Below are 17812 nucleotides of genomic sequence, written 5' to 3'. Positions count from 1 at the left end.
ACTCTCTCGCCCAATGCCAGGAACTCTCGCAAGAGTTCTGCCACCAAATCCTGGGCACGCATGCCAGCTAAGAGAATTAAATATATAGATGGGTAGAATGATTCTCTGAACCATTCTTTCCTATGCTAAATCATGCAGGAGAATAGTCTTTTACAAGTCAAGTCATAATATAAGCACCATGCCGAGAATGCAGCCTCCCTGTCATCACTGGGGATGTGCTGACAAGTGCATGTAGAAAGGTAATTCAGATGAACACGCCTCTCACATGATTAATGGGTGTGCTGAGAGTGTGTTGCTATGTCCATTGGTAATGCCAGGATGGGTGTGTTCTTGCCAGAGCCCCAACATTATCATACATGCAGGGTTGTGTTGATCTGAACTGGCCCATTATGTTGTCTTGAGTGTACCATGTCTGTAAACACAGAAACATTTTTGTGGGAATGACCAGAGGCGCTGTGAGGCCTGGACCTTGGGGCACAAGTCCGAGGCTCCCGCCTCCCCACTACCCTGGAGGGCCCGCGCTCGGGATCGTCAGCAGCTGGCACGGGCTCTGCATAACCTCCCTTCCCTGAGAGTTTTCCCCTGGGTCCTGGCAGGCTGCTGCTGCTCCCCTCAACTGCTGATCCGCTGCTTGGTGGGTGAGTGAGGCTAGCACAGTGGCCTCTTCCTGCCTCATGGCTCTTCAGCAGCATGGGATGAGATGAAGGCTTCCCAGCAGCAGAGGGCTGGGCTTGGGAGGCAGGAGGCCAGTGCTGGCTGCCCCCAGACTTGAGCAAGCCCTCTGCTCTGCCGCCTCTGCCACTGCCTGCTTGTGTGCTGTGTCTGCCTCGTTGTGGGAGCCACCCAGAAGGTGCATGAGTGGGATTATATGGGACTTCTGTATGGATTATCTCTGCACCCCCCTTGTTTTTCTGAGATGCCTTGGCCTAGGGCTTAGAATAGATCGTAAAAGAATATTCTCCTGCATTATTTAGCACAGGAGGGAATATTTAAGAGAATTATTCTACTCACTCTATTAAGTGTATCAGAGAATATTCTTCTACAAGTCTGTCTTTGATATTCAGCACAGATGCAGGGCATAATGGAAGGGCTTTGTATATTTAATTTGAAGCAGATTGGTCAATTAATTTATTTTTAATGATTTTTTATTCCCCCCCCCAAAAACCTTTCAAAAAGTCATATAAGTGGCTTTTTTCATGGCAGAAAAATGGCAAAAAACTTCTTGAACTTAATTCTGCCTCCCCCGGACCATCATTCCACCCCCACATGGAGAAATCTGTCCTTTGCCTTTATAAAATAGAAAAAGGTGAAGCATCCCGCTTTTCTCTGCAACCCTTTAGATCTCCTGGAATGGCTTGGCCTAGGGCTTTGATACTGGGAGCGGTTGTATGGCAGAATGGGAGGGCTATGTATATTTAATCTGAAGTAGATCAGCCAATGTATTGATTTTTAATAATTTCTGGATGTTTTTTAAACAGTGGGAATTGCGTGCTCAATAATGCTGTGTGAAACCATGATATATGTGTTTGAGTGTGTGTGTGTGTGTGTGTGTGTGAGAGAGAGAGAGATCAGAGGTTTGGTTTGTGAGATAACTCAGTCAGACATTTTGGCATTAAGAACTTGCAAACAGAAGCACAGTCTAGGTAAAGAACACATTTGTTGTTTTTATTGGTGCCTTGCAGGGCAAATAATACTGAAAAAGGGAAATGAAAAAAAGAACCAACTCCCCACTCCCCCCAAACCAGGATTCTGGCAACCCACATCTTAGAATTTTTTAAAGAGTACATCAACTCATTTTTTTTTATTTACTGTGGCGTGAATGATAACATAAAACCAAAACATGAAAATATACAACTTATATTACACTATGTGTTATGAACAAAATATAAATCTATAACTCTATGTTATATTTACATAATTATTTTCTTTTTATTAAATTTCAAGTGAGATGGTAGGTTGCACACGTACTTTGTTTTAAGCTCCAAGCATTTGATTGTCTCTCTTTTTTTCTTTTTTCTGCATTTTTCTTCTTTTCGGCTTATAATTTTTTTTTTAAAAAAAAAGTTTGGAGAAATAAGCGCTTTAGAACCAACAGAGCTAGAGAAATATATATTCACCCTGATCTGAGAAGCGCTGCTCATGAATGGAAACAGGTGGCTTATATATTCTTAGATCTCTCCTAATGCCAATGCAAATGGGTATGTATGTAATGTTAATACACCTTGTATGCACTGATGGGTGATTGGTGCTGTCAATTACTGTTAAGCGTGTTGAGGGGATGAGGGTGCCAGGTTCAGTCTAGGGCTCTCTCATCCCTGCCTTCAACTCACTGCCTGACAGGTGGTAAGTGCTGTCAGTTGATAGTGCTGATTACTTGATTGGCCGAGGGAGAGGGAAAGCTCCACACGAGCAGGAGAGGACAACAGCTCCCTCTTCCACTCCAGATTCTTGGATCAAGGAGATTATCTCTAATGGAATATGTCATACAATAAGAGGATTGTGTGTGAGCTTAGCGACGGTGGGGGCTGCTCCACTGATTGCCTGGATCGAGGCCTCTATAAGACTTCTGTTCCACCCAAGTGAAAGGCATGAAGTCACTGTACAGTGTTTGGCAGATTGGCCCTTGTATCAGTAAGCTATTCTTTTTTAAAAGCTGGGAGGCCAGGGAGATAAACTGATCAGTGGACAAAACAAATTCTTGCAAATAAAATCCAGAAGAAAAGGTGCACATGTAGAAATGAAGCCGAACGCACACTTCTCAGGATGACCCATAATGGAAAATAGGTGCTGCCATTGAACATGATCTCAGTTTCCATTATGGTAAGAGTCTCCACTGGAGGATAATAATAATTTGTCCAGCCTTTGTTTGAAAACTTCTAGAAAAGGATCTCCTTCTTCTAGAGGTTGTCAAACAGAGGCTGGGCAGCCGTCCATCAGGGATGCTGCAGCAGTTTCCTGCACTAAACAGGGGGCTAAAGGAGAAGACCTCCAAGATCCCTTCCAGCTCTAACATTCTATGATCCCATTATGATAAGCTAAAGCATTTTTGTAAGGTGCATGTCTGTCTGGCTCCTTTCCAATGAACTACTTCAAAATTATCCACCGCTCAGAACTTGGTGGCTGTTCTCTCACCACACAGAGAGGAAACTAACCATTTCACAAACGTAAAGTCCTCATAGCTTGCTACATGGGAGTAGATGATTGACTGGAGGCAGGTTGCCAAAGCACACTTTTTAAAACACACACACAAATAACTCCTGATCATCACCAGACACACTCCACTATGTGGATATGGCTGCCAGCATTTCTCAGGACCCCTAGTGTTTCTGAAGAAATGCCTACACTACTGAGGAAATTGCATCCAGCCATATATGTGGCTTGCTTGATTGGTCAATCCACACAATACATTTCTCTGTGCTTGCCAAAGGATATGGGAGGAGCACCTGTGTGTTCCACTCGGGTTCTGACCCCGCTATTGCTAACCACGTTGAAGTCTATCTAAACCACTGGGCCTAGGAAATTCACTAATTTCAACAGAACTTAATGCAATTAACTTCTTCTGGGAGGTAGCCAAAGAGGTCGTGCAAACTGGCCCTGCATATCAGATTTCAAAGATGGTATTAGCGAGATGGGGTAAGGGGCCTATCACTGCTTCCCTGTGGGCACGTCTGAGGGCTGGACCCCATGATCAGTTTTATACTGGGGAAGTGATCCAAATGAATATTGTTGTGTGAGTTCTTTTTCTTCTCTGGGCAGCTGGTGAAATGGTTGGGCACATCTTGCAAAACATACCCGCATTTCACAGTCTGACCATGCTTGAGAGCTGAAACGCATTGTGGGTAGGTGGAGGGTTTCTTAAGTAAATTATTCTAGTTTAAAATGTCTTACAAAAATTCGCAACCCAGCGAAAATGAAGCACTTGCAAATTTTGTCCATTTCAGTGGGACACATTTAAACACATAACTCAACTCTTCACTTCATGCAATGGAATGTAAATGTTCATAACTTGGGCGGTATAGTGCTCCAAATGCATATTGTCTATATTTGTTTTTCCCCTCAGTACCCGCAGTTATGAACATTGTTGGATTCAGGACCTTTACAAAAGATATATCACCTAAAACAGTTGAAATTGGCATGACTTGAAATTTAAAGGCAGAATTGAGCCAAAGTTAAGCACCATTCGAAGTTCTATTGACTGTAACTGGGAGAATATTAAGCATATGTTTAACACAGTTAGTCATGGTTAACAAACCCCACTGGATTCAACAGGATTTAAGCATAACTGTATCTCTTTGAATTGGGACCAAAATTGTGTGGATCACAACTTGAGTGTTGGTAAAAGAGAGAGAAAGAGATTTGGGGGGGCACAGAATCTAATACAGCAATGCTTCAAGACTGTACTTTAAACTAGCACTACAAGAGTTCTGTGCTTTATGAGCTGAACACATTTGGATTCAAGCTTGGTGAATTGACTCAATCAGAAAGGAGAAACCAAACATTTCACCCTTATTAAACCATGTCTTTAAAGAGACGCTATTGTGTGGTTGCCATTAATTCTAGGGGATAAGTTTTTGCTAAGAGAAGCTTACGTTTGTACTGAGTGTAATTATTTTCAACTTTAGAAGAAACGTGATGTCAGAGACTTCTTTGGGAGAACAATAAGTGTTCATCTCCTTTGGATTATGTTACCAAGTGGGGGGGTGGGTGGGTTTGAAAATGTGTTGTAAGAAGGTTAAAGACAATTTCTTTTGTTAAAAAATAATTAATTGAAGGAAGTCTACTGCCAAAACCCAATCTCTGAAACATTGTCACCGAAGAAAGAATTCCCCCCTATCCATTCATTAATAAGAGGATTTGGTTACTCAACTAATTAAATACTGTAATAATAGTTAGTGTCCCCTTTGAGATTAATACAGCAGAACAGTTACAGAAAGATGTTAAATGCACTTAGCAATCCTATTTTGCCAATATAAAGCATGAACAATTTGTGTGTGTGTGTGTGTGTGTGTGTGTGTGTGTGAGGAAAGAATATATTTCATTGCACTTATAAGCTGATAATTTTGAAATATTTTCTTTCTCATTTTTGCCTGTGTTTATGTTATTCTACAAGATCATACAGTGTCAGGGAGGAGAAAGGTATTGCATTAAAAGACAAATGGCCAACATATAGACCAATTAACTGTATGTGGGAGGATGTTGTACTAGCTGTTGCAATGGCTACTAGTCTGAGGGCTACAGACTACCTCCAGCCTCAGAGGTAGGATGCCTGAGAGTACCAGTTGCAGGGGAGCAACAGCAGGAAAGAGGCATGCCCCTCGCCTGTGGGCTTCTTAGAGGCCTCTGGAAGGACACTGTGTGAAACAGGATGGTGGACTAGATGGGCCTTGGGCCTGATTCATCAAGGCTGTTCTTATGTTCATTAGCAGTTGCATTAGGTCTGGAGCTTGCATTGCAGACTAGTGTTGTTTGACTGCATCATGCCTCATTTATTTTAATGGGAATTTTTGTGAAAGAGCACTATAGCACAGGTGCACTCTTGTGAAAATCCCCCACTTTAGCACAACTAAGCCATCCTCTTGCACTAGCACAAGAGTGCTCGTTCCACATGTGGTTTTTTGTTCTGGATGTCGGACAATGGCCACAGTTCAGTTAAAGTTAACTATCACTAAGTTTCATTGAAAATGACGGGAATTAAGTTAATCCCACCTGTTCTCCTGATTTCAATGGGATTTTCAGTACAATTCTTCTAACCATATTTACACATTTAGTCATGATTAACTTTATCTGGATCAGGGCCACTAGGATAAAAATGTAAGACTTCAACCCCCACAAAACAATAATTTATAAGATTCTTAGCTGGACAGGAAGAGGTGGCTTGAAAATATATTGGGAGGATATTGGAGGGGTATGTCACCTTAAGTGGCACAGTGGGAAAATGCTTTACTAACAAGCAGAAGGTTGCCGGCTTGAAGCCCTGCTGGTACTATTTTGGGCAGCAGCGATCTAGGAAGATGCTGAAAGGCATCATCTCATACTGTGTGGGAGGAGGCAATGGTAAACCCCTCCTGTAGTCTACCCAAGGAAAACCACAGGGCTCTGTGGGCGCCAGGAGTTGAAATCAACTTGATGGCACACTTTACTTTTACCTTTATTGGAGGGGTACAAAACCAGTGGGTCTTAATGCTCAAGGATCAGACACAATCTAATCAGAATTAAGCCCTTTTTATTTCACTGATTTCCGTGGGGAGCTTGAAACATGTGCTAGCATGCTTGCTGTTAGCTAGATCATGCCTAATACTCCTAGTACTGATCTCAGAGCCAACCTGTTAAATTTGAGACTTGCTATCCTAGGATAAAATCTCCATATCTGCCCAGATCTACTTTCTTTCCTGTTCAGGCAAGCCAAGATGAATCTACCCATGCAACAGTTGACATGAGACTAAAGTTGAGACTGGTTGAATGGATCCACCCTTCATATTATTTCTTATGGCTACCTCATTAGGAAGTTTGAGTCCAAACCTTGAAAACTCTGCCTTACATACAGTGAATTGGCTTAATATAAAAGCACTTTCTCCCCCCATAAAAAAGCATGCTTTCCCCCATGAAATGGAGATCAGTACTATTCCAGTTACTCACAGAAGTGGTCCATGTTTACACAAGATTTTTCAACTGCTTAGACCCAGCTGAGCAAACGCTTGCAAGCACAGACCCACTGGAATCAATCTAGGACAGCCAATGCAGTAATAGAAGTCCAATGCAATTTTGAGTGGGGCAATCAGATCTACATTACGGAATAAAATCTCATTCCCTTTTGAAGCTTGCCTCAGTGGAGCGGGGGATGCAAGTAAGAGGTCTGCATGCATTTATAAGTGCTTGCATCACAGGAACACTCAAGAAGACATATTCCCCATAAGTAGTGTGTTTATGACTTGCTCCAACCATGCCTACCTTGGTGGAAGCAACCTGGAGCTAAAACAAAGTATTCATGTTGTCCAAAGTCACATAATTAACCCAGACTATAGAAGATGTTGGGAATTGTGTCCAGCAAATGTGAGGTTGAACCCACAAGAGTCAGGAATATTTTGTTCACAAAGACAGGGAACATCTGATTTAGTTTTTTGTCCTTTTAGAAAAAGATATATATATATTCTAAAATGTCATTAAATAACCCAAACCAAATAAGTATTGAATCAATTCCATTATTCACCTCACTGTAAGAAAAGTCTGAACTTGATGGGACAGTGGGCCCAACATTATTATTTTTTAAAAGGAATAGGGGGGGAAAGGGGGAAAAAGTTGTTGCTGTTCTCCTATTATATATCAAAAGGAAATGAAGAGGATACTTGGGTGGGAGGGGGACACACAAATCCTTAACAGCTGTACTTGTTGTCTGTGATAACTGCCAAATCAGAAATAATAACATATTGCAGAAAAAGAGAGGGCAATAAATTATGCATATTTTGCTATCTGGGAACAGCTGACCATTATTATTCTTATTATAAGTACCATTACAACACTAGCATGAAGAGGCAGTTCAACGGAAAAAAATTAAACCTCACAGTCATCAAATACAACCAATACAAAACAAGACATCTCTGACATAGCGGACATGATGCACTAACTCTGAACGTCAACCCAGAGCAAGTCTTTTGAGAGAGAGAGAGGGCGGGGGGATTGCTGAAGCAGAGGTGGAAATCATAAAAGCAAAGATGTTCATCATACAGGTGTGATTATAAGTGATATAACACGCATCTTATCTGTTCACCAAAGTATTGTCAAAACTCTTCAGTGACTCGGGGGAATTGTTTGGTTTGCCAGAAGTCTGCACAGGGAGCCCTGTGTTTGTCGAAACATTTTGACTTGATCAATGAGAGCACAATTCTTCAAAGGGTTACTAAGGATGGATGGAGACTGGCTGATCAGTTCCGAAACTGGTCTTTACCCTTGGAGTCCCTTCCCTACCAAGTCCAAGCCTAGATCACCCTCAGATCTAGACTTCACTTTGAATGTTCCAAGTACATGTTCTGTATCAATGCCAGGAGATCTGTAGGTGCCACCATTTTTGCAAATCTGAGGGCAAATAAAACAGTTGTACTATCAATATCTAATATTATACAAAATGATGGTAATGACTTCCAATGACAATATCACCACCTTGGAAACAATGTCCTGTGCCTGCAGGACTGTTGTCAGATATGGCTTGCCACCATATTGGACACACTCAGGCAAATACATTATAGTCACTGAATATGACCAGATATTTTCAAGAGTGTGTCGACCATGAGACACTCATTTTGTGCCAGCACCACCCATCTCATTGATCCCTACACAATTATTTTAAGAGTTCACACATACAAATGAGAAGTATCAATTGTTCAGTTATCACCTGATGGAAAATGTACAAGTGATGTATATTGCCTGTGTGACTTGCCAACATACGTACAGAGATGGAAGGAACCTCCAAGTCAACAAACCCGGCCCCAAATCTCAATAACTAAGTATCCCTTGAATGGTACTAATCCAGTCTGTCCTGGCAAAAGGAATGAGGATGATTCCACACCTGCTGTTAGTAATTTATTGCACTGAATCAACCCGTTCTTTCTCATTTAGGAATATTTCCTGAATTTCCGATGCTGGCTGCATTGGTAAATGAGGATGTAGGATAGGGCATCTTGACTGCTTGGCCTGTGTAAGAACACAGCCTTTTGAATTACACCAGTGTTGTGCAATGGTGTTACTACTGAAGGGTGTGGTGTCACATCTCGGGAAGAGAATTTCAACATCTGTCGGGTTTCTAGAGCACCTGATGCACCGCAGAAATGGTTGGAAAAGGGACATGCTGAAAACAGAGCGCAGACAGACGTAGGAATGCACCATGCTAAGCGGATTCTGGCTGTATCTGTGCTAAACCCCAGAATTCTGCATCAAGATAACCTGAATTCTGCAACCTATGTAAATGAGGCAGAGGAAGCAAACACCCAAATGCTCTCTTTCCCCACATAATTTATCCGGTGGCAGGCCAAAGAATGAGAATGAGCATTAAAGCCTCACTCCCAAACTGCTGGAAATGTTATTCGGCAACTCCTCTAAACGTCTGAGATTGCACCAGGCATTGCCCACTCAACACTCCAGGCTATCTGGGTGGAGATAAGGGATAGAAACTTGATTTTTAACATGTAAATGCTGGAGCATATGTGTGGCATTTTCTATGGAGAACTGCCATATACAATGCATAGGATTCATAGCAGCACACTGAATATAAGAATGAGCCTCTTCAATTTGCTTCACTTATGAGTCTCATGTATTTCTACATTAGAACACGCCACTCTGTGAATTGCTGCCACAATAGAGTTTCTTAAAGCAGAGGTGCCAGGCTGCCGTACAGAAACCACTTATTCTGAAATCGGGATGCCCATCACTGTGGTTGCCCGTGGTTCTGGACTGCCATCTGAAAGCCAGAATCACTGCTTATGCCAATGTACTTTGATTTAAGCTATTGTACTCCTATGGATTTCAGCTGGTTGACATGCTGGTCTTAAGAATATTACATGAGAATAAAGCACATGGATTTCATAGCTTTCACTTCCTCATTATGACAGGGAGCCAAGCTTACATAGATTCAGCTCATGGAGCACCATGAGAACAGCATTCTGTCTCATTCCCTCCAGCTTGGGAGAGAGCTCAACAGGGAGAATTCTCAATGGGATGGAATTGTGCATACTAAACATTCTCTGCATTGGAGCGAATAAGGCAATGTTGGACACTGGAGATCTAGATGCACATGTCTATGTGCAGGGCGGTATAGAAATTGAATTAATAATAATCAAATAATAATAATAGGGACTAATAGCCCAATCCTACACAGGTTTACTCAGAAGTGTCCCACTGTGTTCAGTGGGGCTTGTTCCTAGGAAAGTGTGGATTGGATTGCAGCCTAAATCAACTTAAATGTCAGTACCTGGATTTAGTTAGTTTGTGAATCAGAACCTATTTGTTTCTGTTGTCTATCTGCCATACAAAAATAATGTCTCAATGACATTGGGACAATGTCACGTATCACAGTGCTGGACTGATCTGGCCATTGCTATGTCTCATTCTAAGGCCCATTTCAGACACCTGGACCTGCTATAATGTATGTTGGATGGCAGAGGCTTCTGACTAGGCTTCAGAAGTGTGTGCCCTGATATTAGAAGCATGACATCTTAAGTAAAATGTCCCAACCAGTCTGCATAATCCTCTCACTCCTTTAAGGAAGATGAAGAGTTTACACATACTGGGTGAATCATGCCTGCATTTGTCCAGCTCATCCAAGATGCCATTTTTATGAGTTTGAACAGCTCTGCTTCTGACTTCAGTCACTGCCTGACACCTGAACGACAATGCTGTGGGTTCTGAATGTCTGAATGCAAGGCATTGACCAATCCTCACCCCTTTTATTCCAATATTAATATTAGAAGGGTAACCCTTTCTATTCCTCAGCACTGTATTTAATACATAAACAGTGGGCCATCTCCTTTTATATGCGGCAATTTGAAGTGTCAATTAAGGACATCATGTAGACTCAATCATTTCAAGAAGGTGGGACCATCATCCAGTAACTTATTTCCCCCCTAACAATTGCTGGGTCTTTATTCTTATTAGTACCATGAACACACACACACAAAAACGTACACGCATACACAAATCCAAGATCATAAAGTATTTTTTCTAAATATTGTTCTTATATTTATCTCTCTCTCTCTCTCCTTTTCTCTCTCTCGCTGTTTCACCTGAGAATGGCACCTACAGTTTCCTTTAGAGTAAAAAATAAAACTTAAAATTAAAAAAAAAAATCTAATTGCACCAGCTGCTGGTAATCAGGTTCTTCAAGAGATTGTCTAAGACTCAGCACTGCCCTAACTTAAGACTGAAGATGATATGTAAGAAAAGAAGAAACAATATCCAACTGAGGGAACAAAAACGTGAAATGGAAGTAGTTCAGCACATTAGTACAAATTTGGCACTTGCTCAGAGACTACATCTGGTGTGCAATTGGTGAAAAGATGCCCTGCCTAGAAAGAGAAGGACTGGTTGTGGAGATGGTAGCAACAGAAGTACATGATGTCCAGTTATAGTCCATATGGCAGTATATGCTCAGTTCCTGACCCTCACTGACCAGTAGAGATCAAGATAAGATGAGGGCACATGAATCCTCTAGGCGCTTTTTAGGTCAAGTGGCAACTGATGACCAGGGAACCCATCAATGATGGGTGTAGATCAAGGAGGAAGGGAGGCCAAATGCAGAGCCAAGTGATTGCATTATTTGGGACTAAATGGTGCATTTTTTTGGAGGGGAAGGACCAGAGTTCAGTAGTAGAGTGCATACCTTAAATGCAGATGATCTCAGGTAGAATCCTAAAGTTCAGACCTTTGGCTGAAACCTTGCGGACAACCTGGCAGCTGGAGAAGGCCACACACACATGGAGCAGTGATCCCGCTTCCCATGCCTGCATTCAGTGAACACAGGCAAAAGTAAAATAAGCTGAGGGCTAGTGTATGAGCTGTAACTCTATAAAACCATGCAGAAGCTTGTGCAATAATTAATAGAATTATCTGCACAATAATTCATAGAACCATAGAACAGAGTTGGAAGGGATCTTGGAGGGCTTCTAATCCAGCCCTCTGCTCAGTGCAGGAAACTGCTACAGCAGAGAACTGGACTAGAAGACCCTGAGGGACCTTCCAACTCTACAGCTGGTTTACACCAATGTAGACCTCTACAGGGCTTTGTACAGGTGTAGTACTGCAGCTCCAGTAGGATGTGCCCGGATCTCTTCCTTGCCACTGACCAGTATAGCAGTGAATTAGAACACACAATGCCACATGAACCAAAATGGGTTCTGTCCCCACATTCCAGCCAGACACATATGCGTCTTGAACACTCTCTCTGGAAAGGAGGAGGGAAAGAAGGTAGGAAAGTTGGAGGGGGAAGTATAAAGAATTTTTATCATCTCTTTTGTTTTCCCTGTCAGGTGCATTACCTCCCCCGTCCCCGACCGAAAGAAATATATTTTTTTTAAACTGTAGCACAAAACAACAGAACACATTCACAAGCCACTTGTTGGCACTGTGTACCTGAGTGAGAATTTTCTAGAACATTGTAGAACAAACAGCCATAAAGTTTATTTGGAAAAAAAATAATAATAAAAGGTTGAACGGGTAAGACTTCAGTGCTTGGGTATAGCAGCTGAATTACTGGCATTATTTTACCCATAGCTTATTTTCGTCCTTTTTGTTGTTGTTGTTGTTAGTTGTCTTCCTTGTCATGGTTTCTTCCTCTGAGCCTTGGTCTCTTTTTGAAACTTTTGTTTTGTTTAAAACAAAAAAATGTTTGTTTTAAAAAGTTTTCGATGCAGGCTGATCTCTATTAATCAGCAGACGTCCCAACTAGTTAAGACTAAGAGTTTAAGTAACAGTCAGTGTAGGAGGATGAAGTTCATGTGCTTGGCCACTGGGTAAGAAACCAGTTGGGGCTTTCCAATGAAGTCCTCCAAGGTCAATACCAAGAATTTAGACCCCTTATCAGTTGGCTTGTCCTGCAATGTGATTTTCACTGTCACTGCCATAGTCCACATCGGGGTCATCCTCCTCTTCGTCGTACTCATCATACATTTCACCGTTGATGTCGTCGGTCTGCATCTCCTCTTTGATGTGAGAAGTCTCCTCACTTTTGATGCCGTAAGTGCTCTGGATAACGGGCATGCCAGGCTCTGGGCTGCTGGACACACTCGAATGCTCCGAGGGCAGATGTGGGGAAGGCATTCCTGCCATCGTAATGGCTCCAGGATAGACAACACCGGCTGTAGCAATGGGAATCTGTGCTTGCTGTCTGTGGGCAGAAAGGGAGAACAATAAAGGAAAGAGTTACAAATGGGGAAGGGTATCTTCTCATCAGTGGTTCTTTTCATTTTTATGGACCCTCAGCTGTAATTTTGGGATCATAACCTGTTCCCAAGGGGGTATTACATTCCCCCTTACCTATGCCAATTTATACTCCATGTATTTTTCTGCAATCAGGACTGCTGTGAGGGATTGGCATGGTTGGGCCCCTGCTGAGACCAAGGCCCCTACAGGGGACCCATGACCAGAGACCCCCTGGTCACTCCTGACCACTACTGCCAATCCATTGCCCAGAGGTGCTGAATGAGTGGAAAACAGTGGTGAGAAGGAGGAGTTGCTGTCACCTGCTTGTGCCCCTGTTTGCCTATCCGCTTCCTACCTGGCAAATCAGCAGAGAATGCTGGTGAGGAGCAACAACAGAAGCCAGCAGTAGAGATGTGCAAACAGCACATCATGAAAACAGCATGAACGGTTTGGTTCGATGGTTCAGGGTCGAACCGAACCACCCGTTTGGTCCGGCCCTGGACTGAAACCACCCTTCCTGGCCCGTTTGGGTGGTTTGCGAGTTTCTTAAAAAATTTTTTTAAAAAACTTGCCCCCTCCGGGGTTATTCTCTACAGTGGTGGGGGAAGGGGGTCCATGGAGGTTTCCCCTCCCCCCCACCAGCCTCCCTTCTGTTCAAAACCGGCAGGTGGAGGCGGAAATCTCCGTGGACCCCCCGCCTCAGAGAACACCCCGGAGGGAAGGGGTAAGTTCAGCTAGTAAGAAAATAATTTCTTATTGAAATTAATGGGACAAGTTTACTTCAAATAGGATTAACTTCAAAATGTTTATTTCAGTGGGAGTACTCATGAGTACGTTAGTTTGGAGTAAGCCACTGCCTGGAGTAGCCTGTCTCATTACTGTAACATTCCAATTTGTATGTGGACATCCACTCACCCAGTCTCTATGGGGAGTTTGAGCTGAGAAGGGGTACACTTCTTTTAAAAGGCTGGGACCCGCTACTGTAGGGCATAGTGAGGAAAAAACATGGTGGCTGCCACAAGAACGTGGTGGCCAACATAATTTCCCCCACAATGCCCCACTGCACACCCAATGTCTGGGGCATTGGGTGGGGGAAACATAGTGGCTCCAGAAGCTCCTTTTAAAAACAGTTTAATAACATAGATCTATTTTTTAAAGTTCGTGAACCCCCCTGAACCGAACTGGGGGGGGGTTCAAGGGGGTGCTGGATCAAACTGGCCCAGTCCAGTTCGGACTCAAACCGAACCAGACCAACTGGTTCTGTGCACACACCTAGCCAACAGCAATAGCAGTGAGGAAACAGTAAGCCCACTGAAGAAGGCACCTTGATTTAGGTTATCTTGCTCGAGGGGCCCCCCGCCAACACCTGGAGCCAACACTGTCTAAAATAAAAGGGTTGAATGTTATGTGGTGTTTCTATTTTGTCTTCCCTATGCTTCCCAACATGTGGGTGTTCTGTCCACTTGGGGACAGATCATACCCAACACTGTCTCATATAGACAAATCTCATATACCAGATTTCGCTTTTATAAAAAATAATGCCAGCCGGGGTCTAACAGACTCCAATATTTTTAATTTTTTTTAAAAAAAAGTTTCTATAGGCACTGGTTGGCATCTTTTTCTTTCTTTTTAAAAATCTAAATAGGTTGTATGAGATTTGTCAAATATATGAGACAATGAATAGCTTCCAGGCTAACACTGCTCTTGCATTAGAAAATTTTGCATTTTCCAGATCCTCCCTTTCCTCTGATGCCCCTGATGCCCCTTGAAAATAAGTCCCTAGCTGGGGGGGGGGGGGGTGGCCCTCAGGGACATAAATCAGGGCAGCAGAGGGAAGGAGGAATTCAGAAAAATTGTTGCATGCGTGAAACATGAGGTCAGCATCTATCTGAATGCTGCTCAGTTTCTAGTTATGGAACAACAGAAATTGCATTAATGTTTATAGTATGGGATAAAACTATAATGTGCTGGTATCTGGGGGTCTATAAATTTTATGTTATTCATTTATTTATTTCTTATACCCAACACTATAAGCGAAGTCTTCAGGGTGGCCAAAAACAACAGTCAAAAAATTAATAAAACATAACCAGCCCAATAAACAATAGCATAAAAACAACAGGCTTAACACAGCAGAAAAATAAAACCACCAAATAAAACCAGCTCAGCTGACATTTAAGAAGGCCTGGGAAAATAAAAGGGCTGTTGCCTGGCACCCAAAAGAGAAGAGAGTGTTCACACTTTACTGGGGAAGCATGGGCTCCAGTCTTGAGGAAGTGGCAATTCTACCCACCGCCCCCCCTCAAGAACCAACAGAAAAGACAGAGGGCTTTGCATGGCACTGAAATCCCACACACGGGAGGTTTGGAGCTAAGTAAGAAGGACATCCTTTTCATGTACAAAGGTCTGGGATAACAAGGCTAGAAAAGACCGTTGTCCTTGAAGATTGATTGTGTCCCCCTGTTTGCTTTCCTGTTGTATGCCGTTGGGTGGCCATGGGGATTGGGCATTTAAATGTTGAAACCAGCATTTTATATTGAGACTGGAAATCCAGTTCTGTGCCAAGGAAGAGGGCAGCTGGGTAAGGGGGGGCTGCTCCTTGCTGCCAGCACTGCTCCTGCTGCCTCCTGCTCACTTGCTCAGCTGGATGAGCAGAGGGAGGAGCTGCTAGTCCTTCAAGTCACTTCTCACTTTTGGGTGAGGAGGAACTGAGGAAGATGAAGGGAACTGAGGAAGATGAACTTCCAAGATATGTTGCCAAGATCCCGCCCCACCCCCTCAAACTGGAACTGCTCCCACACTGAGAAAAAACTCCACTTGAGAAATAGGAGAGCTTCTGCCAATTAATGCAGACAAGTGGCCTAAGCTGGAAAAGGCCAGTTTCATATAACAACTTTATTTGTGCGGACACCCCATAACAAATTGTTTTCTGGGCAGTTCACAAAATAAAACAATAAAACAAAACATTCAGTGAAGAACATCTAAAAACAAAGACAAAAACTACCAATAACAAGAAACCAGATGTATTTTAAAACATTTTAAAAGCCTGGGTGAACAGAATGGTCTTCAGTTGGTGTCTAAAAGAGTGCAATGCTGGTGCCAGGTGAGCCCCACTGGGGAGGCTGTTCCATAAATGGGGTGCTACCACTGGAAAGGCTCCCTCCCTTATAGACATCCACTTCACCTCATTTGGTGAGGTCACTCGGAGCAGGGCTTCTGTCGAGGAAGATCTTAAAGCCCAAGTAAGGACATATGGGGGCAAGGTTCCCCTTCAAGTAACCTGGTCCCAAGCCATTTAGGGATTTAAATGTTAAAACCAGCATTTTAAATTGAGACCGGAAATACACCAGGAGCGAGTACAACTGACAAAGCACCAGCATAATGTGATCAAAACACCCAGTCCCAGTTATATATTAATAATCTTCATCCAACCATAGGGAAGCAGCATCCCTGTTGCTCTATCAATGTACGGATCAGACCTAAGGCAGCTTTTTAAAAAATCATATATCCTGATGTCTGGAAGCTCTACCCAGTCCTTGAGGAGTTCCCAAAGTATAAGGACAACTCTTGTTCTCATTTTCCTATGCAAGCATAAAGGGAGGACGTGCCCCACTCAATGCCTCTGCTTAAAATCCCCTTTTCAGCCTCTGAAGGCTTGGAAATACATGCAAACGTAATAAAAGCACTGAGTTATTTTAGGCCATCTAAATTCCTTTCCCAAATCTTGGAACGCCGGCTGTGTTTATATCCTCAAGAAGCTCCAGGGTCCCTGCAAGCCTAGCGGTTTAGCGCTGATGCTCCTTTTGTTGTCTTGCGACACAGACTAATTCAATTGCGATAATATTGTGCAGAACATGCTTCACATTGTAATGTCATCAGAGGTGTGTCCATCTGTACCGAAAAGCTTTGCCACAGGAGACAGGAGGGGAATCTCCAGAGAGGAGCATGCTTAATTGAGAGTGAAACCTTGCCCTGGTCCTTTACGCTGCACGTACAATAAGCCTCAGAATGATCCCGAAGGCCATGGCTGGCTCTGCACTCCTTGCTATATTTCTAAATCTCTTGCTTCTTGTTTTCAAAGAGAAGGAGTTCAGGCATGTAAATATTAGAAAAGCAGACTTATTTGGCACTGAGGGGACAGATTATCAGTTATTACCTTTTGTCCATCCCAAGAAGGGAGTATAGCACTAACTATCAGTTTGGGAGGAAGTTCTCCATGCACAGAAGTATGTGCAAAGATCTGTGAATCAGGGGCATTTTATTAGGACTGGGAACATACCCCAAAATTGGATCAGATCTGAATAAGATTTGATCGAGTTTTGAAAATATTGGAATTGGATTCTTGGGATCCTCGAGGTGTCAGATGTCAGAAATCCAACTTAACATTGGTTCATTCCCCATAGAGGTCAATGGGGAAATGAAAAAAGAAATATCAGGAAAAGCAAAAGGGGTCTAGGACTTCAAAATTCAGCACAAGTGAGGTACAGGCTGGAAGGACCCTGTGTATCGAATTTAAAGTGAACCCGACAATCCTGCAATTTTTAATTTTTTTTAATTTTTTTTTAGGTATTCTTGCACAAGTGCACCATTCTGGCACTGGTAGAATGCTGCTCTTTGTATGTAGTAAGAACACAACCCATTTGTAAGTTACATAGGAACATAGGAAGCTGCCATATACCGAGTCAGACTATTGGTCTATCTAGCTCAGTATTGTCTTCACAGGTTATGTTCCAAAAGTTAGTTTCTAAGTTGGATATTCATAACTTGGAAACATATAGGTCCCAGGAGCAAGGACTTGTTTGTATGTGCGGGTTCACATTTGTAAGTTGGGGACTTCCTTTATGTAATACATTATGGAGTTTTGTTTGTCTGTACAGATGTTTGTAACTCGGGAAGTGCCTGCACTGTGGCA

At 42.8% G+C, this 17812-nt stretch overlaps 1 protein-coding gene across 18 annotated transcripts in view; it reads right to left on the bottom strand.

Annotated features, from left to right (window-relative positions):
- Positions 1 to 1638: 1638 nt before the first annotated feature.
- Positions 1639 to 17812, bottom strand: part of SOX5 (SRY-box transcription factor 5) — an 876032-nt gene continuing 859858 nt past the window's right edge. For 17 of the 18 annotated variants that reach the window (XM_053255253.1, XM_053255257.1, XM_053255255.1 and 14 more), the window contains one exon: positions 1639 to 12868. In XM_053255253.1, coding sequence (XP_053111228.1) covers positions 12562 to 12868 — 307 coding nt within the window. In that variant the 3' untranslated portion in view covers positions 1639 to 12561. The remainder of the gene's footprint in view (positions 12869 to 17812) is intronic. The other variant, XM_053255261.1, reaches the window with a different exon arrangement.

This window comes from Hemicordylus capensis, chromosome 5, assembly GCF_027244095.1.
Source record: "Hemicordylus capensis ecotype Gifberg chromosome 5, rHemCap1.1.pri, whole genome shotgun sequence".
NCBI lineage: Eukaryota > Metazoa > Chordata > Lepidosauria > Squamata > Cordylidae > Hemicordylus > Hemicordylus capensis.
Note: the sequence above shows the minus strand (reverse complement) of the source record. Positions and strands in the feature narration are given on the sequence as shown.